This window comes from Temnothorax curvispinosus, unplaced genomic scaffold, assembly GCF_003070985.1.
Source record: "Temnothorax curvispinosus isolate PA1 unplaced genomic scaffold, ASM307098v1 QBEX01009776.1, whole genome shotgun sequence".
Taxonomy (NCBI): Eukaryota; Metazoa; Arthropoda; class Insecta; order Hymenoptera; family Formicidae; genus Temnothorax; species Temnothorax curvispinosus.
In genome coordinates, this window is record NW_020219556.1 from 47470 (window position 1) to 68586 (window position 21117).

At 38.4% G+C, this 21117-nt stretch overlaps 3 protein-coding genes across 5 annotated transcripts in view; 2 read left to right on the forward strand and 1 right to left on the reverse strand.

Annotated features, from left to right (window-relative positions):
* The first annotated feature begins 506 nt into the window (after positions 1-506).
* LOC112459370 (proteasome adapter and scaffold protein ECM29) lies at positions 507-9296 on the forward strand. The gene is made up of 28 exons (XM_025023422.1): positions 507-531; positions 1073-1320; positions 1409-1527; positions 1692-1841; positions 1915-2193; positions 2267-2462; positions 2546-2631; positions 2887-3076; positions 3165-3310; positions 3412-3715; positions 3791-3977; positions 4051-4407; positions 4496-4671; positions 4766-4867; positions 4942-5148; positions 5244-5358; positions 5444-5627; positions 5759-6047; positions 6138-6371; positions 6444-6788; positions 6870-7026; positions 7172-7330; positions 7415-7546; positions 7640-7949; positions 8035-8218; positions 8300-8435; positions 8528-8737; positions 8885-9296. Exons 1-28 carry the CDS (start codon positions 507-509, stop codon positions 9085-9087), a joined length of 5430 nt encoding a protein of 1809 aa, XP_024879190.1. The 3' UTR covers positions 9088-9296.
* A 955-nt stretch (positions 9297-10251) lies between these two features.
* LOC112459376 (pumilio homolog 3) lies at positions 10252-12713 on the reverse strand. 2 transcript variants are annotated; one of them, XM_025023435.1, is made up of 3 exons: positions 12511-12713; positions 12187-12319; positions 10252-12108 (listed from the first exon to the last, which is right to left on the reverse strand). In XM_025023435.1, exons 2-3 carry the CDS (start codon positions 12305-12307, stop codon positions 10274-10276), a joined length of 1956 nt encoding a protein of 651 aa, XP_024879203.1. In that variant the 5' UTR covers positions 12308-12319; positions 12511-12713; the 3' UTR covers positions 10252-10273. The 2 variants fall into 2 exon arrangements, with proteins under 2 accessions (XP_024879203.1, XP_024879204.1); XM_025023436.1 differs by having other exon boundaries at positions 12505-12713.
* A 179-nt stretch (positions 12714-12892) lies between these two features.
* Positions 12893-21117, forward strand: part of LOC112459377 (elongation of very long chain fatty acids protein AAEL008004) — a 37011-nt gene continuing 28786 nt past the window's right edge. The window contains exon 1 of one of the 2 annotated variants that reach the window (XM_025023438.1): positions 12893-13157. The gene's annotated coding sequence lies outside the window, so the exon portion shown is untranslated. Of the gene's footprint in view, positions 13158-13804; positions 13937-21117 lie in introns of those variants that run through there. The other variant, XM_025023439.1, reaches the window with a different exon arrangement.

Consider the following 21117-nt stretch of genomic DNA (forward strand, 5'->3'; position numbering starts at 1 on the left):
AAACGTCTCGAAATGTGACCAGTCATCTCACGTGTTTCCAACGTGTTTGTTTACCACGAATATACCAGTCCCTTTGCACACCGCGAGCGTTCTCTCCAACGCCTAATATGAATTCGCGTTACTCGACGAGCGCGACTGTCGCGAGGAAAAAAAGGGGGGCACCGAGAACGACATCATCGCGGACCGTCGGTTCGTTCGGCCTCGCCTTTCCTAACCTCAAACCGAAAGTCATAGCGCCCCCACGTAAAACGACGTCGAAGGAAGTCGCGGATAGGGGGGTGCAATACACGCGGCGCGTCGTGTGCTGCACGACGATCGACACTCGCGTTGAAAAAAAAAAAAAAAAGAAGAAGTAGACGAGAAGGAGGAGCAGAAGGATCGCAGGGGTTTAACGATCCCGACGTCGAGCTCTCGTCGCGGCGACGCCGAATCGCGCGCGACTCCACGGACAGCGGACTCCTCTCGCCGTCCGGATTCGCTTTCTCCTCTTTATAGACTTTTTCAAAATGGCAGCGGCTACGGACGAGCTGAGTAAGTACTCCCGAGAGAAAAGAGAAAGAGAGATAAGGACCGATCCCCTTCGCGCGACGTAATCGACGACCGGGTCGTGGGTCACGTCGTTCGTCCCGGACGGTGACGAGAACGGGGGTTGAGCATCGGGTCGAGGCGGAAAGCTGATTGTGTCACGCCGGAAAGACGACCGGGGACGACTTCGGGGAGGACCCGCGGATGTCCGTCCTCCCCTCGGTGCTCCTCCCCCGCGTCCTTCCGTGCCGCCCCGGACACGTGTCCGCAGCTGTCAAATCTCGAAATCTGGTTTAAATCCCTTTGACGCTGCTCCGACTCGACGGTACGTGATGTCAGCGTTTTTTCGCGATGACCTCACGCCCGATGACACTCGATTACGTCGCTGAAATAAATATGGATCGATAGATTGTTTCCTGTTTTATTTTAGATTCTTGCATATGTAATAGGGGCGATTAAAAATCTTTCCTCCCCGTGATTATCCCTGTAAAAATATTGACAGACGTAATTATTGATTGTATACCTCCCGTCTTTGTGTTTTATTCAGTTTTGCTCGAGCGGGTGTTCCTCCGCCTGGGTTCCGCCGAGACGGATGAGCAGCTACAGGCGTCAGTCTGCAAATTTTTACCTCCCGTGCTGCTCAAGTTGTCTAGCGCGCAGGAAGGCGTCAGGAAGAAGGTGATGGAGCTGCTGATCCATATAAACAAGCGAATAAAGAGCAGGCCGCAAGTACAGCTGCCCGTTGAAGCTTTACTCCTGCAATACCAGGATCCAGCTGCCAGTTCATTTGTGATCGTACGTTACCCGCACGGATATGTCAATCGTTACGAAATCTACGAAATCAGGAAGGGACACGTCGTAATGTATATTCGTATAATTACAGAATTTTACGATAATATACATAAAGCTGGGATATCCTCGAATGGAGATGAACAAGCAAGCGGAATTAGTTCCGAGTGTACTAAATGCTATCGAGGGAAAGCCATTGTCCCATCAAGACAGGTTTGCTTTTTTATAAATTCTTTTGGTCCCTGAATATTAATTAAATTTTGTATCGTAGCGGAGTATTTTATCTTTAATATTTAAAGACTTGAGAAATTTTAGATATTTATATCACATTGTGTAAAATGTTGGATTACGATAACGCGAACGTGGTTATGTTTCAGCTTAATGTTGATCATAATGCCAGCATTAGGACATATCAACATACCAGCGGATCCCGATAAACGAGCGTCTCTCCTGGGCTTGCAAGACAAACCTTACGTGGCGAAGCAGCTCATAAGTTTTATGCTCGACATATTATTGTTGCCATATGGGTGAGATATATGCTGGACAATCGCATTTCTAGATATCCGCTTAGTTTCTGACTGACATATTGTATATCGTCAGATCTGTGGGACAAACGGAAAATCAACAGTCGGGTCAAACCATCGATTGGTCTCAGTTCACCGTGCCGCCGGGTTTAAGCGACTATGCGTTCAAAAGAGTGATAGGCGAGAGTCCGCCCACAGCCGAGCAACTCGAGCAGATGAAGTTGGGCATTGTTAAGTTCCTTGTCGGTGGATTTTTCCCGGATACAGATATTCTGATACATTTGATCGTAGCGGCCGCGGATACCAGATTCAGCATCGCTAATATGGCGGATTTAGAGTTGAAGAAGATAATTGGGTGCGTATGAAAACTGTCAGAATTCGTTTGGCGTAGATCGGTGCTGTAATTTCTACTGTATTTATCCGTTTAGCACATTGGATTGGTCTTCGATGCAACTCGCAGCTCCGATTTATACATTATTCTTGGGTACCGATGCGCTAGCCGCACAAAAAGAGGTGAAACCCGAAATGAAACGGCTACCTGCAAGCACTCGAATTCGTCTCAAGCTCTTACAGTATCTTTGTCGAGTGACTAAAGCGGGATTCATCATACCGCCGTGTATTCAAGTAAGTACATAAAGTTTAATTGAAAAAAAAAGACAATGGTCACATGGTGTTACATATTAAATAAAAATATCTTTTTTCTTCAGGTTATTTTCGATTCACTCTATGGAAAAAATACGAATGCAAAGTTAAAATCATTAGCACTGCAGTTTACGTCGAATATCGTCCAGCAGTAAGTGTTTCGTAATTCGCTAATAAATTTTTCTTTTATTTCATTCCCACGAATATTTCTTGATAGATTTACCTTTTTCAGTTGCATTACTAAGGAAAATGTCGATTAAATCTTTTATTCCCACGCGCAATGCATTATTAACTTCGCAAATTTTTTGTAGATCAATTCTTTACATACGTGATATAATTCTCGTTATTTAAACTACACATCTTATCTATATAATGAATCGTATTTAATTGAAATTTTTTTAATTAGCTGCAGCCTTGTACCGTTAACCCGCGTCGCCGGAGTAATCTTGAATGGCATGATAAAATTGATCTCCGAAGGCGATGACGTACATAAACCGATGGCATATACAGTCATTGGGCAACTTGGTCAAAGAATACCGTCTCTGATAAACAAAGATTTGAGTTTGTTACACAACTTATTTGACACGCTTGTCTCTGTAAGTATCCGATTGTTTTAAAAAGACGATAATAATTATCGAAGTCATATATCTATAGAGTTATTAAATGTTTTTATTAATATTTTAGACGGATGGTGAGTTACGGCGCACTGTGAGAGACGCATTGATTTGCGTAACGTCTGCCTTCGTGCTGAATAAAGAGGACGAAAGCAATATAGCTCTAATGAATGCTCTATTGTCGGTACACATTGAATCGCCAGAATCGAGCGTAAGGCATGTATATAGACTGTTATATATAGATTATTATACTTACATTACGTTAATTTTAATATATATCCTAACCGTATGTGTGACGTGTATTACTTTGCGAATAGATTTGTGGCAATGCATTATGCCGCAACCGTGTTTCCACCTGATGACGCACCATCTCGGTATCTCTTGTTATTAGCGTGTGGTGACAACAAACACGAGATAAGTACTGAAGCCATGAAAGCGCTTTACGGCGTTGTGCATAAAAACGAGGACAATCAGCAAATTAGCAACAAGATAGTGTTGCCCGAATTTGTGAAACTAGTAAGTTACATTTATTCGAAGATGCAGTCGAGATTGCCCGCGGCGGGTAGTGGCAGAAATACGGATAAACAAGTACTCCCGTATAGTACTGCCACGTTTTCCGAGGTAAGTTCTAGATAGAAGCCAGATCTGTAAATGTCGTGAGAATTATTTTTACAATCGTAATTTATATTGTTACAGATTATTTCTTATTTTCGCGTTTGCCTCGCCAGAAGTGCTAATATTCCCGTGCGAAATGAGCCGCTACAGCATCCTTGTGAATATACGCCTCTGATTGGACGTTACTTAGAAAAATTATACAAGGATCAGCCAGAGATATTAAATAATTATCTCGATATGATCTTGCTCTTGAGTCATTCTTCCGCAGGTAAAAAGAAATCATAAATAAGAATCAATTGTATAAAAACCATTGTGCTAAGTTAAATATTGTATTGATACAGATCAAATTTCCTTGAACGCATTATTGGAAGTACTTGGATCTGTTCCGCATTATATAATAAAATCATACGAGAAGGAGCTGCCGTGGCTCTGTTCTTTGCTTGCTTCCGCTAAGCAAGATGTACGACAATTAGCCGCGAAAGTATACGCTGCTATTACTGGTTACTTTCCGAAGAGTGAATTCGAGAAACACGTTTCGAGTATTATGAACATTATGAGTAGAAAGAATTTGGAAGCGCAACATGGTGCATTAATGGCACTGACTTATATGATGGAAAGAAATTTAATACACCAACGAAATGGAAACAAGGAGGATTTGTGCAATTGGACGACTTATAACGATATTGTGAAAGCAATATGTATGCATTTATATATATATCAAATTATGTCGCGCTATGAGAACATGAATATTATATTTATTATATTTAAAATACTATGTTTACTCAGGTACATATCTTCGCGATAACGCGGTATTATTAATGGACGCAGCTGTTCAAGCTGTTGGCATCTTAGGTAGAACGTATCCTTTACCTTTACCAGCAGAAGGCGATAACGAATTCAACAAGAAAGCAATAGTAGAAACGCTCTTTTCTGTCTTATCTAATGTCAAATTGAATACCAAGGTTTGTTTTCCGTAGTTAATTATATATTTTATGTAAGTAAATATTTTATATTTAATACTATGTGGATTTAATCTTACGACTTTACTTTTTTCAGATGAAAGAGAAAGCTGCGCTTTCACTGGGACACCTGTGTGTTGGCGAATGTTTTCCGCACACCGCAGATATCGCTAACAAAATTATAGCAACTGTCAAAGAGGTGCATAAATCTACTTTTATGCCCGATAAATTTTACATATTTATTACGTAATAATGACATATGATATTTAACAGACAAAAGATATCGAAATCCATTTAATTCTTGGGGAAGCTTTGGTTTGCTGCGTTCAAGCGCAAGCTTCTCCGGAAGCAAGAGATGCGTGGACGACTTTACCCACCGAACATATTGTTCCGTACAGTAAGGAGAGTGACGAATTATTAATACTTGTGTTGAATGAGTTATTCAAAATATACAAAGTGCCTCATCCAAACTTACGACAGGTATTTATATGACATATTTTTAAAAAGGGGTGAGGTAGTTCTTGTATTAATAGCAGATGTTTCTGCTATTCTATATCTTGATGTTTCTTTTAAAGGCAGTATGTGTATGGCTATTCGCGCTATTGAAGCACAACGTTCAACGAGAATGCATTAAGGAGAGATTGTCCACGATTCATCATGCATTTATAGATTTTCTTTCAGATGACAGTGGTAAGAGATATAAATTATTGATTGTATCAATGAATTTTATCATCTTTGAATGGAGAAAGAGATTTGATCTTTTATCTTGTAACAGATATAGTGCAAGATATTGCTTCAAAAGGCCTTAGTTTGGTACATATTAACAGCAAACAAGAAGAACGCGAGGCTTTAGTGTCCAATATATTAGATCAGTTTACTCAGGGTCGCAGAACAGTGCAACAAGTTACCGCTGATACCAAGTTATTTGAAGAAGGTCAACTGGGAAAAAGTCCATCTGGGTAAGATTAAAATACAGAATGTTTTGCGTTAGCTTACAGTTTAAGATGGAAAATATCTGACGATGATTATTGAACATTACGCTACATTAATAACGAAAGGATATTAGATACTTAAAGAAATAATTTTTTAGTGGTAATATTTCAACGTACCGAGAAATCTGTTCCCTCGCAACAGAATTACAGAAACCCGAGCTTGTGTATTACTTCATGCATTTGGCAAATCATAATGCGATATGGACATCCAAAAAGGGGGCTGCGTTCGGTTTTGCGGCAATCGCTAATATCGCGAAGGACGAACTGAATAAATATCTACCTAACATTATACCACGATTGTATAGATATCAATTTGACCCGACGCCAAAGATTCAGCAAAGTATGACCAGCATTTGGCGGGCCGTCGTTCCTTCCACAACAAAAGCTGTTAGTAACATTACTTGATATCTTTTAACAACGTTTTATATGTGCATAATATTATAAGAGTAAAAATTTGTTTTTTATATATCTCCATAGATCGAACAGTATCATAAAGAAATATTGACTGATGTAACTGATAATCTAACGAATAACGAGTGGAGAGTACGTATCAGTTGTTGTAATGCTCTCGCAGATCTTTTAAGGACAAATGTCCAATTAAACCTCGCCGAATGTGGCCCGGAACTCTGGAAGAAACTGTTTCGCGTAATGGACGATATTCACGAGGGTACGCGGATAGCCGCGACGAACACTACTAAGATACTTAGTAAGGTAAGACGCGAGATATAAGTTTCTGTGACTTATGATAATCTATGATTAATTATTGCTATGTTAATCGCATAGGTTTGTATACGTCATTGCGATTCGTCACATGGTAATGCGGGGAAAGAAGTTATTCAAGCGATATTGCCTGTGCTACTTGACACTGGCATTACTCACCTCGTGGATTCAGTGAGAGCTATATCATTGCAAACGGTATCGCAACTCGTATCCACGGCCGGCGTTTTATTAAAACCGTCGCTCATCAATCTGATACCGTCGTTATTGGAAACGATCGGTGAATCAGAGAATCCCAAGCTTTCGTATTTGAGTAATGTGTGCGGCGCGACTACGGAGACTCAGGAAGCTATCGATAATCTTAGAGCGAATGTTGCCAAAGGTCATTACGCGTCAGATACGATAACAAAGGTACTTTCGTTCTCATAGACGAGTTGGAAGTGAACTCGATTGAGTATTTCTTAATTCTTTGTTTTTAATGTTTTCCTACAGTGTATCCAATATGTCGATGCCGATGTATTAAAGGATTTAATGCCAAAAGTAATAGATTTAATCAAGTGCAGCGTAGGATTTGGAACAAAAATTGCTTGTTCGCATTTCGTGATTCTTCTCAGTACGCATTTGAAAACAGAGTTGCAGCCTTACAGTGGTTAGTAAACATCTCAATTTCAAGAGAATACAAACTACATCTTTTTACTCTACGGAGTTATATATTTAAAATATTGTTTATGTCATAATTCAATGATATTTTTGAGAATTTTTGTAACATAAATTAACCACGCTATTTTATTCAGCTAAGGTGTTATCTGCCTTGCTCAATGGTTTGTTGGATCGTAATGTTGCCGTAAGAAAAAATAATGCGGTTAGCATTGGGCATGTAGTCGGCTCGGCTAAAGATTCTAGTCTGGATAAGTTATTTAATACCTTGAACACGTGGTATTTGGAACGTGAAGGTACATATGGTGTCTAACAGTAGTATTCTATATTCTTGTCATAACATCCTATAATTTCGTTTGATGCCAAAATATAAATTACAGATGATGCAATAAGATTAGCGATCGGGCAAACTTTGCAGTCTATAAATAATTATAATCAGGAGAAATTAAAGAATTATCAAAAAATAGTCATTCCTCTTGCCTTCTTTGCGATGCACGCGGAAAAAGTACCAGGTATGTATTCCAGTATCTATATAATTCGTTCACTCATAAATGTGTTTCGCACTTTAATTTCGTGTATTTTCTATACATACTTTTATTTACTAGGAAACGAAAGCACTGTTGAATTATGGACTGATTTTTGGAACGAAATAACGCCTGGGACTGAAGCAGGAATTGTGCAAAATCTGCGACCAATAACCGATATTTTACGTACGACTTTGGAGTCGGCATCGTGGACTACAAAAGTGCAAGCGGCAAACGCAGTTCATACCGTTGCCTTAAAATCAGGTCATAATATTGATACAGAAGCCAGGCATACCTTATTAAAGATACTGATTAATGGTCTGCGTGGTAGAACGTGGAATGGAAAGGAACGTTTACTGAACGCTCTTGCTACTTTAGCATGCAATAGCAAGTATGTCAGATATTGATTTGAAACTTTACGCTATAAACGATTTAATTAATACTCGTTAAAATTCACGATTCGGATCTTATTGCAGAGAAGCCTTAAACGCAGATACTGCGTTGTTAGATACAGTTGTAGTAACACTACATAGGGAAAGTAAGAAAGAGAATGTGGATTATCGTCGACACGGGTTACAAGCGTTTGCTATGGTTTTGCATGAACTTGATATTGATAGATTTACGGAAACGTATGAAATTGTACAGGAAATATTGATTAAGGTAAGATACATCGACAGCAATATCATAAAAGAATAATTGCAAATGTAAATACGATATTTGTACATACTTTATTATATACAGGTATCAGATAAAAATAACGATGATGAAGAGGATTCTGTGGAAGAAAATAGGAAGAAAAAGGAAAATAATATAAAGTTGCAAGAAACGGTTTACGAGGTGCTTGGGAAAGCATGGCCTTCCACCAAAGAGACCCAAGGTTATAAAATTACATGAATTTCACTCAGTGAAAAATACGAGTATGCATTTTTGTAACATTCTGTATCTTTATAAATTGACTCTTGATTGCAGATAAATATTGCTTAGAATTCGTGACTCACTGTCAAAAAGTACTGCCAAATAGTACGAGATCTGTCCAAGTCGCTATCTTGACAGCATTAAATCTCTTTGTGGATAGACTTGTCTTATTAAAAATAAATAAAATGGAAATGTCATTGAAAGACAAAAAACTATTAGATCAAATAGGTGATAGTCTCAACAAAATATTGTCATATTGTATAAGTAAGTATATACATGTATATATAATATAAACTATGCGATGTAAATAAATATACTAATGCTATTAACATTATAATGCTATATTAAAATAATTTAAACGCTTGGAATTTTTATGATTGCGTTATTTTTAAATACGTTGTTTCTTTGCAGATATTTCGAAATTCACCAAAATCAGAAAAGAAGCATTAAATATAGTTCTTTCGTTAGCAAGAAAAATGCGCGAGACGAACAATGATGAACAACTTGATAAAATAACGCGCCTCTTGAAAGAACTTTTGCCCGATCTAGCGAAGGATAACCAACCGGAAATACGGACCAGAGTAATTGATATTAAAGAAATGCTTAAAATTTAACTAACTACATACGTGTGCACTTAATATCCCGGATCGAGTTTATCCTTCGCACACGTTGAGGTGTTGCGTATCGTCGTTGACGCTGGCGATCTCGGAGCGACGATAACAAAAGATTGATAGCTATGGTTGCGTGTTTATTTAATAATATGTTAAACGTAGATGTGCCTAATATAGTATTATACTCAATAATAAAATGTAATTTAAAACAACTTGTTCGTAAATTTATTATGCCTTTGTAAATTTACTATCCTTCTCTTCTCACTTTAACCCTTTGGACCAACGGCTTAACGTCTCCTTCCGAAAGACGGAGCCCAGTTTTCTCCGCACAAGGGCCTCAATCTTGCACGGAGGGGCGCAGCTTTCGAAAAAACATTCCATGGCTCTAGTGGACTCGAACCTGGTTCCTCAGATTACGAGTCTGGTGCTCTACCACTAGATCACACTGCCGCCTTTCAACATGTTTATTTAATTTGCATCATAATGCGAAAGAGCGACTGTTATATAATATAAGGGCAAGCGTATAGCATTTATTGTTAAAATCAGAAAAATATATGAACGCGAATCTAAGAACGGGGCGCGTGGTGACACCTCTTATCATGTTCAATTGCCCGCGCAGGAAACGAAGCGAAGAGAGAAGACGAAGAGAATCAAGATAAGTTGGCGCATAACACCAATCCACTCATAAAAAAGGATGTAAGAGGTTTTATTGTTAAATGTATCTCAATAATATAAGAAAATATATTTTCAACTATAAATTTTATATATGGAGGGGTAAGAGCCATAGTGGGGCGCGTAAGTCAAAATTTTTTAAATATTGACTCGTGTGCATAGATGCAATTTATATATTGTCTAGATTAGCCCTCCATATATATATATGTTGTACATAAAATAATAAATAATTTGAAATATATATAATATAAACAAAAAGGGACCACTGATTGTAATCGGCGAGAGTAGTGGAGGGCCTCTATAGGTTGATCCGCTTTTACTGAATTAACTTTTATTTGAAATCTTGAAAGTACATATTAAAAGTATATAGTTTGTTATATTAAAAGTATATAAGAAAGTTTGAAATTGAATTAAGATCCCTCTTTTAACTATTTCCGGTGAAAATGGAGCAGTCTATATTAAAAAAGGATAAGAATCGTGAATAATATACCTACATTACATTCATATATATTTACATTTATTCTTTTAATTTTTTTAACAATATCGATGCTCCAGCGCCGCGCTTTGTCTTGAGATTTGCCGTTAAAGGTTTTAATTTGGATAGCAATGTATCTTTAACATTTTGAAGTCCATTTTCTATAAGAAGAATTAATAAGAAGCAAGCTCTATTAAATTCCGTCCACTTTTCCAACACTTTCGGTGTCAAGTACGGTATTAAAATTTCTCCAAATGTAGATTCGTTCTTTTCTATCAGTTCTTTGTCATTCTGAATAAGTTTCTTTAACATTGTGTGTAATCCAGGATGTTCAACCACATTATACTCGGTATCATTGTCTTTGATTTTTGAATCTATGTTGGTAAGAAACTTAGCAATCGATTCGAACGCGGAATTTAGTTTTTCTCCCGATCCTACTTTCAGTATCGCCAGGGTAGTCATAGCTATGCTGCCGGTGGATAACCACACTGCGGTATCCGCGATTATTGCGTCAAAAAGCGTGTCGCGGATTGCTTCGAGGAGTTCCTTTTCCCTAATGTCGGCTAGTTTCTTGCTCGCGGAATTGCCATCACCTTGGCGCAAATATTCCACTACGTCCGGCGAAAAATAAAAAGGTTTTCTCCTGGCCACGAGGTATAATATAACGTGTTTTCCATACTCGTTCAGCGCAATATTAACTAGATCCTCTTGTAGCTCGGACAATATTATCTTCTGCACGAGAACGGTGTCGTCTACGGAATCAAAGAGCGCCAATAATATCATATGACCGTTTTTGGACATACAAATCGCTTTTACATTTCCCTTAAGGGCTTTCATAATTATTTTTCTATCTTTGCTAGTGCCATGCCATATACATTGCGTAGCGACTCTCGCTCCCATTTTTGTTTGGCACAGCGTTATAATGTAAGAGCGCAGCATAACTATTAACTCGCTCCTATCTTCCACCGAACATACGCAGAGGAATTCCCATAGAACCGTTTGCAGTAGAGTGGAATCGACGAAGCCTTTGTTCAAGATTCTGACTAGATTTGTTTTTATAGCAGACAGCGTGGCTAGCTTCATATCCGTCGCAATTTTGAATACGTCCGACAGCGATTTAACGTCCTTGTCCTTTTCCAATTTATAAATGTCCCCGTAAAACTCCTGTTTGAAATATATTTTGTCGAGATTAGTACACCAAGTACGGTACGTATGTTCCACAAGAGAGGCCGATACACTGTGACTCATTAGTTTGACAATGTTGCCATAAAATCCAGAGATAACCTCAGATCTGATTTCTTGCGAGCCGTACTTTAAGATAGCTTTTACGCAGTTCTTCGCATATTTCGACTGTAACATCTCCACAACGAGTGGCTTTATCTCGTGGCATATAGCTTGTCGAATGTGTTCCTCGCAGTACTTGATCATACACTGAACTACTCTGGACATATCGTGCGTAAATATCACCTTGCTATAATGATTTTCCAGCATGTTGTGCAACGTCTGAGTTAATGTTACACGATTCACGGACTTGCAATCGGATCTTCGTAACTTCTCGCCGATCTGCTTAGCCTGAATAACCTTGTCAAACACTACGTCGTCGTTCAACCTTTTAGCTTTGCGCTTCTGTTTGAGTTCCTTCTTCTCCTTTTTCAATTGGACCCAATCGGTTTTTTCGGTGGTCGCTTTCTTCTCCGATTTCAGATTATCTGTCTTCGAGTTATCTTTCTTCTGAGCTTCGGACTTTCGTCCAAACTCCTTTTTCTCCTTCTTCAGTTTGAGCAAATTTATCTTTTCAATTTTAGAATTATTCTTTGCCACTTTCAAATTTTTTCCTTTCGAATTCTTCTTTATGAAAGGTGGTTGTACATTCTTACCTAGAGAACATATTTTATTTTTATATATGATGTCACACACACTGTGTCCAAACTGCGGTTTTCTTTTTCGTTTCTTACCTGTAGATTTATCCAAGGATTTCTCGAATCTCACTTTCTTTTTCTTTTTACTGTCCTCTGCGTCCACATTATCCTCTGCTCCCGCGTCACCAGTATCCAAACTCTTTGCTGATCGTTTCATCTTTGAACGGATCTGTGAGAGATAAACAACACGTTAGATGCAAGGAGGACTCCAGGTCTTCAAACAATACGTTCCATTTCTTTCGTGACAGTCTATCCTTGATTTCTAGCATTTTTGGTTTAAAACAAAAAACCAAAAACCTCACAAAAGAATTAATTTTTATTTTTGCCTCCAAGTATGTAGAAACTCAATCTTACCCTAACCTCAATCTAATTTCAACGCCGAGTGTCCTTCAGTCTTAAATTTACGAAAAATCCCTCGTGTTGCTATCCGAGAGTATCCACAAAACTACAAACGCTCGAATAACTATAGATTATAACGAAAAGAGGGCTACAAAATTCGCGATCTCACGTGTACGCGCCGGAAGCGTTTCTAACCTGTTTACCGTGTGCGACCACGTGATCCCGCATTCTCGCGCACGTGGCACGTGCGCGACCCGCGCCTCGCGGTGATTGGCTGATTGGCTCGCGCGTGCCCGACGATCGAACGTTCGTTTCTCGATACCTCGAGACCTCGAGAATCGAGTTTCTCGATAGATTACATTATCGCGGCCAGTCACGAGTGCGTCACGACGTATTCGAGTCGCTTCGTGTTTCTCGCGCGATTGTCGTTGTCCATAAGAGCGAGTCTCGCGCGCGCGGAAAAATTACTCCCGTGCCACGGTCGTTGTCGCGCTCACGGTGCAACTGCGCGCGACTGCACGCTAATCTCGCGAGCCCTTTCTGGCACGCCCGAAAACCGGACCTTCCTCACGGATCTCTCTCTCTCTCTCTCTCTCTCGTCGCCAATTAGCCGTTTGAAGTACGCCGAGGGTACGGATTGTTACATGCACGAGCATCGTCGTCATCAGGTACACGTGCCACAATCAATGTTATATTTCACAATATTTAAATATAATTAGATAGGACTTTTCAAACATTCTGATTATTAAAAGAAGCAATACGTCCCGTGTTATTCTTATCCCTTTTAAATCTTGAAAACGTCAGATGTCCGCGCGACAAATCGCGAACAGATGCTAGATAATCCGCGCGAGCGGCGAAGATAAGGCAAGTTGATATATTCGATCTATTTCCGCGGCTATTAATTCCGATATTAGCCACTCCGATATTAGCAGCTGCCCTTCGCGCATCGTGGGTTCTAGCTCCGTCCCTGGCCGGGCGGCGAAGCATATATTCCGAAATTCACTGTCAGCAACTTTCAGTACTGAAAATCTATAGTATACGTGACGTAAAATATAGATTTGCAGTACTGACAGTGAATATCGGAATGCAGCCGAAGGGAGGACCAGGGAAGACCGCGCGCGCGGGAAGCCGCGTCACGCGTCAGATTCCCGAGACGTCCGCCTTGAGCAGGCGACTAGGAGCGGGCCTCTCCTCGGTGTCGCGCGCCTCGGTGTGTATTTTTAACCCGGATCCGATCCGCGGGTTTACTCCGTGCGCGTACCGGCACGCGCGGGTGTCCGCGGTGATCGCGAGCGAGAAGAGCGCGCCGGGCAATTCGCGCGTCGTCTAGGGGAGTCGGCCCGGAGGCGCGCGGGGCGAGCCGATCGATCACGCAACGGGAAGAAGAAAAGGAACGTGAGAGTGAAAGTGGGTGTGGGAGGGAGAGAGACGGAGCGGCGCGCAACAGGTGAGATAACGTCGTGGCGGCCGGCCGCATCAGCTGATCGCGACCACGCCGCGCCGCGCCGGCCACGAGGCGTGCGAGGGGGAGAGGCTCGTCTGGCCCCGTGTTTACGGGTTCCCCGATATTCGGGAGGCTATAATGTTGCATCGTTGTACCACTTGTACCGCTGCCAACGAGGATCGGCGCCGTCGCTCGGCCCGGCCGCGGCGGATCGCATTCCCGTTCGTAGGTCGCCCGCCAAGAGGCGGCGGCGGCGTGTCGCTGGTCGCGCGCGACAGCTTCCCCCCCTGTCACGTGGACTCTCGTTCCGCAGATGCTTTACCCCAGCTGTTCCGAGGTAGATTCGGAGATAAGCCTTGTAGCGTAATTCGATCGCGTTACTCCGCCACGCCGGAACCTGTGCCGAAATTTTTCATACATAAAAACGTCGCGTAAATGTCTTGACCGACAAAATACTCGACGTTTTTTATTAGACTTTTAACGGAATGGGTATAGTAAACTAGATTGGTAAAGCATTGAGTTAAAATTATCATATCTTCGTAACATTTTATTATATGTGTGCGTCGATTTTATATATACATTATATAACATATACAGATTATATAATTTACTAAAAATATGTCCGTTAAAAATGTGATAGCACCAACATTGAATTTTTTATTGATTAAATATGACAAAAATTGATTTCTGATATACATATAACATATGAATATTTTTAATGTATTTATATGAAAATATATGTACACTGAGAAAAAAATATTTATTTAGATTGTTGCCAAGAGCTTACTTAATTTTATTTATTTAGAATTAGATATTTGTACTTAATTTAAATAAAAATATTTAATTTTAAATAAATATGTGTATTATATTAAGTAAATTAAGCTCTTGGCAGCAATCTAAATAAATATTTTTTTGGATCTAAATATTTTTTTTCTCAGTGTATAATATGTATACCTACATATTTCTACATATGACCGAATCATTACATAAATAATCGATTTCGTCAATTGTCAAATTTCATTGTTTTCGAGCAGAATCGAGTTACACCGAGTATATTCGTTCGATTCGAGCACGAAACGACGCTCTGACATAAATATACACGACTATTGTGCCGATAAATTAATAAACGAGAAGCTGCGCGAATTGAGCCTCGATTTATCATTTAAATGAGAACCGAAGATCTGCGATGACGAAACGGCACACGTGTGACGCATTGATTGTTTACTTTGATACAAACGTCTCTAAAGCAGACGACCCATCAACGATGCACGTTCATACACGCGGCGAACACTCGACGGCGTTATACGACCGCATCGTGGATGAAGTAAGCACGTTGTCGTCACAATGTTGTCGCAACCGCGTGACAACTATTTCGCCGTTTCGTGGAAAAGGCACTTGACTTTACGATTATATTTTGTCGCCCGCGAAACGACGGACGAAACATTTCAGAGGAGTTTTCATCGTACGCGCGCGGTGTAATGGCAACGATAAACAAAGATTTGATATCAGCCGACAAAAATTTTCTCATTATCGCGATTATCGTAGCGAGGACAATTATCCTCGCGCCGAGAGGTACCGTCCGAAATCTGTCGAAATCTGTCTTGAAAAATCGGATGGACGACGATTTCTTATTTGGCGCGACGTCAGCCCTCTGGTGACGTAATGCCAGTCCCGTTTTGCGATAACAAGTCCTTTTCTTCTCTCCCAAATTCACTTTTACAATCTCGTTTAGCGAGCGTCGTGTCGTTCTCTCCACGCTCGAGCGTTCACGGAATCGCGGCGGTCTTCGCGTACGCGGATCACGTCGCGGACGCGCGGTTCGACTTGATTCGCGTACGTGAAATACTTACGAAAACTCGGAAAGAGCGGGGAATCCTTGAGGCCAGAAATTATGAAGGATGCAACGCGCTCTTCCCGCGCGATGTACGTACGTTGTACGTACTCGCTCGTGCAGGCGCAAAAGCGTTGTCTTCCTTCTCGTTGAATCGCCCTTGTCACGAGCTCGTAAAGCACTCTCGCCGTGTCCAAGGCAACGCTGCTCGCGACTAGATTTCTTTGCTTTTGATATTGCTTCGATATCGAGCTATTTACATATGTCTCGAAACTAATAATTAAAAAAAATATATGTATATGATAGCGAACGCAATTTGCGGTTTTGCGATCGATCGTGCGATTAAAGTCGCTGACGATCATCGTTCTACTACCTAGGCGCTTTCAAACTTTAACTTTTGCAGTGGATTTCTTACGCGATCCGCTTGCTTGATCTTTGTGCCGATTGCGAAGTTGAAATTCCGCAGCATTCAATAATTCTCGACTATGCGAAGCGATTGAATGTGCAAAAAGATGTTTATAAGGTAATCTTTCTTGTATGCGATGAAATAACGTCATTGTTTGCTTCAACGGTTGATTTAAAGAGCAGAGTTTGATTTTCCATAGTTTTCTCATTCTTGAGATTGCATCATTAAGATGTTTTCGCCGATTGCAACAAAGACAACGTGCATTTTCTATATTAAAAAAAAAAGTTATATAACCTTTGAAACGCGAATTATCGAATTTTGTTGTTGTCTGTTTTTCTTTCCGTGATGTCAATTGGTACTCTCGAGCTCTATTTTATTTCGTGCTGTCATTGCAAACTGGAAATCGTATATTTTGCTTGCGAATATCGATCGACACGCGAATTTCTTGATTATGTTTTTATATTTAAAAAATATGTCGTTATTTAAAAAATTTTGTAGAAATCAATAAAACTATCTATTATATAAGTTTTGAGTGATTTAGCGACAAAAAATTTCGATTGATTATTTTGTTAGAAAAATATAACATAACATATTTATATAATATAACATAACATATTTATATAATATAGTATTTTTTAAACATTAGGAAGATTCACCGTGAATCATCAAAATATGCTGCACGCGTAACGTATTGCGCATTGTATTCTAGCTTGCAATTAAAATTAATGTTGTAGAATTTTTCTCCGCAAACTTCCGTATTATAAGAAGAAGAAGAATAAGAGATTTGAGAAACTATGCACGTATACGCGTGAAAATAAAATAAATAGAAATAGAAAGAATGTGCAAAAAGATGTTTATAAGGTAATCCTTCTTGTATGCGATGAAATAACGTCATTGTTTGCTTCAACGGTTGATTTAAAGAGCAGAGTTTGATTTTCCATAATTTTCTCACTCTTGAGATTGCATCATTAAGATGTTTTCGCCGATTGCAACAAAGACAACGTGCATTTTCTATATTAAAAAAAAGTTATATAACCTTTGAGACGCGAATTATCGAATTTTGTTGTTGTCTGTTTTTCTTTCCGTGATGTCAATTCGAAAGATTCGTTGCCTAATTTCTGAACGTTTAGCAATTTTAATAGTTATGAGAATCAGATCTCGGATGAGAGTACGAACTATTCGAATAATCACTGAATCGTGCCATTAACGTGGTGATATTTTATTGTCGCTGAAATACCAGTCGGTGTGACAAGAAGTGTGATAAAAAAGGAGAAAAATAACTCGGCGCACAACAAAACTTTACGATAATATTATTAAAAACTAACAACCATATCGCTTATTTTTTGGTCGCACTTCTGGTCACGAAGCATAATCTGACAATGTAATCGCGCTAAACTTTTTATTGATGTTACCAGGAACGTGAAGAACTCACGTTCCTGTCGGTCGATTCTCGATAATTTACCTGGAATTTTCGTCTTAGTCATTTGAAGTGTTAATTATGTTCTCTAAATTACGAGAATGATAAGAATTCGTTGATAAGAATCGAAATTTGTTTTGTAACATAAATTCTTTCTGGTACGCGAAATTCACGCGCGATAATTTGTCGATGTTATAAATAATCAGCACGTTTTTTCTTCGTGAGTGACAGACAATTGACATCTCACTTTCTGGACCATCTTTTAAAACCGCACACGGATTAGCGTAACCATGTTTTGTTTTAATTTTTTTTTTTAAATTGATACATTAAACAGTAAGGAAAAAGAATATATAGATGAAAATGACATAAAACTTCTGGTATTCGGAAATTCTGGCGTGTGTTTCGAACTGTACCGTACATGGGTTACCGTACCTCATACACATGTGTGTTTAAGGGTTAAAAAAAAAAAGATCAAGATAATTGCCTTTTACGATAATGATTTTTACGACAATTTTTACGGCTGCGAATGAACGACCGTTTTCTCTTTTACTTCTTAAAAACTTCTTATTTGCCTTCTTATTTAAAACGGCTTAATATCATCCTGTTTTGTCAGAATAATATTTGTACGCTATTACAATTTGGCCACGCGCGCATACGACTTCAAAGTTTGATTTCTATTTCTGAGAGGATCACTCTATTAATATATCCCGTTAAGTATATTTATATCTATCTAATAGGAGAAGTCAGTTTGTTCAGAAAATGTTATGGGTATCAATAACATCGTCGCAAATACGACTGTGACACACGTCACGCGAAAATGGCCCGCATACGGCAAGACATATATACCTCGGTAATGATCGTCGATTCTCGCCTATTACAATCCGCTTCCGACGAATCGCTTGGCAAAAATTCTCAATCAACACTGGCTACCTCGACAAACGTAGAACGACACTTTGTACGGCACGTTCGCGAAATTGTGCAACGGACGTGATCGCACTGTATTTTTCGAGCTTCGCCAATCGCTTGTACGGCACCTCGATATTACTAGGCCAAGGCCGTAAACGTGTGCGAAATAACACGCCATGCCGATCTATATCTCATGTGTTTTACGGCAGGATCGTCGACCCCCTATTGTCACCTGTCTTTCCTATAGACTCCCGCTGTTTTCTTCGGCCGTGCGCCGTTCGTTAGTGAGATTGCACTTTCGCAATACCTCTAGCGAAGGAAAGTCCCTCGACACGTGTTAGCTCCGAGACTCGTGTATCTTGAGAATAATGCAGGATGAAGCTAGGACAGTTGGTTGAAAGAGAAGAGAACCGATATACATTTGCGGTTGAATGTCGAGGAAGAAAGATGCTAGAGTCACGTGGGGTAGAACAGAGAAATCATTGTGAGGCGAGGTAGCCAAGAATATCGTAGCGCTTGTTTTTATTGAATTTTTTTTCCTTACAATGTTTCACTGATCATGCTCTTAATTGAACTATATCTTATTTAATATAGTAATTGTTAATTTAATAATAATATATAAACGAGATGTTACAAAATAATTAAATATCTTATTGATTTCTGTCCGGTAGCCATCATAGTTTTCACGGAGAGCGTAGGGTATCTCATCATAAGTCACATAGTCTATTATGAAGAATAATGGTTCAAAAACATGTCAAAATAAAGTAACTATAATTTTTAATTTTTTTAAATTAATTAAAAAGTTAATTAATACATAATTCTATAGAATAAAATATTTGTTTCTTAGTGTACTAAAATCTTTTTATCGAGACTAAATGTAATTCTGAAATACTTTTTTGAACTGATCAGTTTTAGTGTTACCTTGATCTTAAGTCTTTGACTTTTTGATGCAATTTTTAATTCTTAGTGTCTTTTGCATATTAAATGCAAATATTTTATACCTGATTGTGTGGTCAAATATTATTTTAGGTATAATGTGCTTGATCTTTAGCGAGAGAGTAAAATGGTCTTGTCATCTTCAGTTGTAGAGATAAAACGTAAAGCTATATTTCTCTGGCACTCTCTTGTACTTTGAAACACAAAAGTACACACACGTGCTGTGTACTTTGGAACATTCTTTTTTGCTTATATTCGCGACATTTTACGTATTCATACGGATTTAATAAATATAATATTTATACGAATATATTAAGAAAACACATTATTTTTTAGATTAAATCAATCCAGACAATCTGAAAGCTTAAAGAAATGACTAAAAACATCCGAATTATTTAAAAATGGTCAACAATACGTCAGTCTTATTCTATTATTGTTTGACCAAATGACTTCAATTATGACTGCATATTTTAAGGATATGTGAAGTTGTTTGTTGTCAATATTTATCTAATTCTCGTTTAATTAGTAATTCTCGATAGCAATTTATTTGTGCAGACAGTAACATTTTTTATGCTTATTAATTTTCTAATATTTTGATTAATTTTAATAATTTTTTAATGCATTGTATACAGTATATTTTACGCGTTTTTCTAAATTAATATAAAACTGTTTTCCTGACTAATTATCACAAAAAATGAATGACGTATATATTATGCGATATTGATATCTATTATTATATCTCGTTGTATCTTGCATATTTTCCGTCAAGATCGGATGTCAATAACCCCCAGAATGTAGTAATAATTTCCAGCATAATTTGTTTATCAAAACACATATATTTCGTGACAATTTGTGCGTTATCTTTTTTTATTTTATGTTTAATGATTTTTTTAAGATATAAATGTTTCGGCACTGAGAAAATGATTACTGGTTATTATAGATAATACTCGAACGCGTATTCGCGTAAGGGCAGATTTTTTCTGTTAAAAATTTATAGAAAGTCACCATTTACATAAATATTAAAGAAATATATTTTTTAGTAAGTAAAACAAGAAAGATGATGAAAATAATAATTAATTAATTAATTTGTTTACTTAACAAGGAATTGTATTTATATATTAATCATTATTAGATTTATGGATTAATATATTATGAACACATATAAGAAATTTAGTCGTTTATTCCATTAAAAAATATGTTAGCAAAATAGCTTTCTCATAATAATTTAAAATTTAGAAGAGTTACACCTTTCGTATACATGAATAATTTACGTTTTGTTGATTTTACATACAATGCATATACGAATAAAGTTCATGATTGCAAAGTCAAGTGAAGTTGATCTTGATTTTGAATAATGCAAATTGAAGAACTTTGTATTTTAAGATTTATTTATATCGCGAGTTCGCATTGGTTATGTATTTGGTTCGGTATGACGTGAATTCAAATTTTCAGATTGACCTGTTTAATAGGATTTCCTCTTAACCTATTTAATTTATGTAAAGCGCGATGAAGTTGAAAACACGATTGTATATCGTGCAATGATAATGCGTTGTTGCAAATTATTTCGTCAAATCATTGAAAATTTCTGCAATTCACGAGTCTCTTATCACGCAATCATGGATAATGCCGCCCGTATTCAGATCATTCGAGAGAGAAATTAATTTTATTTGAGATATATATTCGATTAA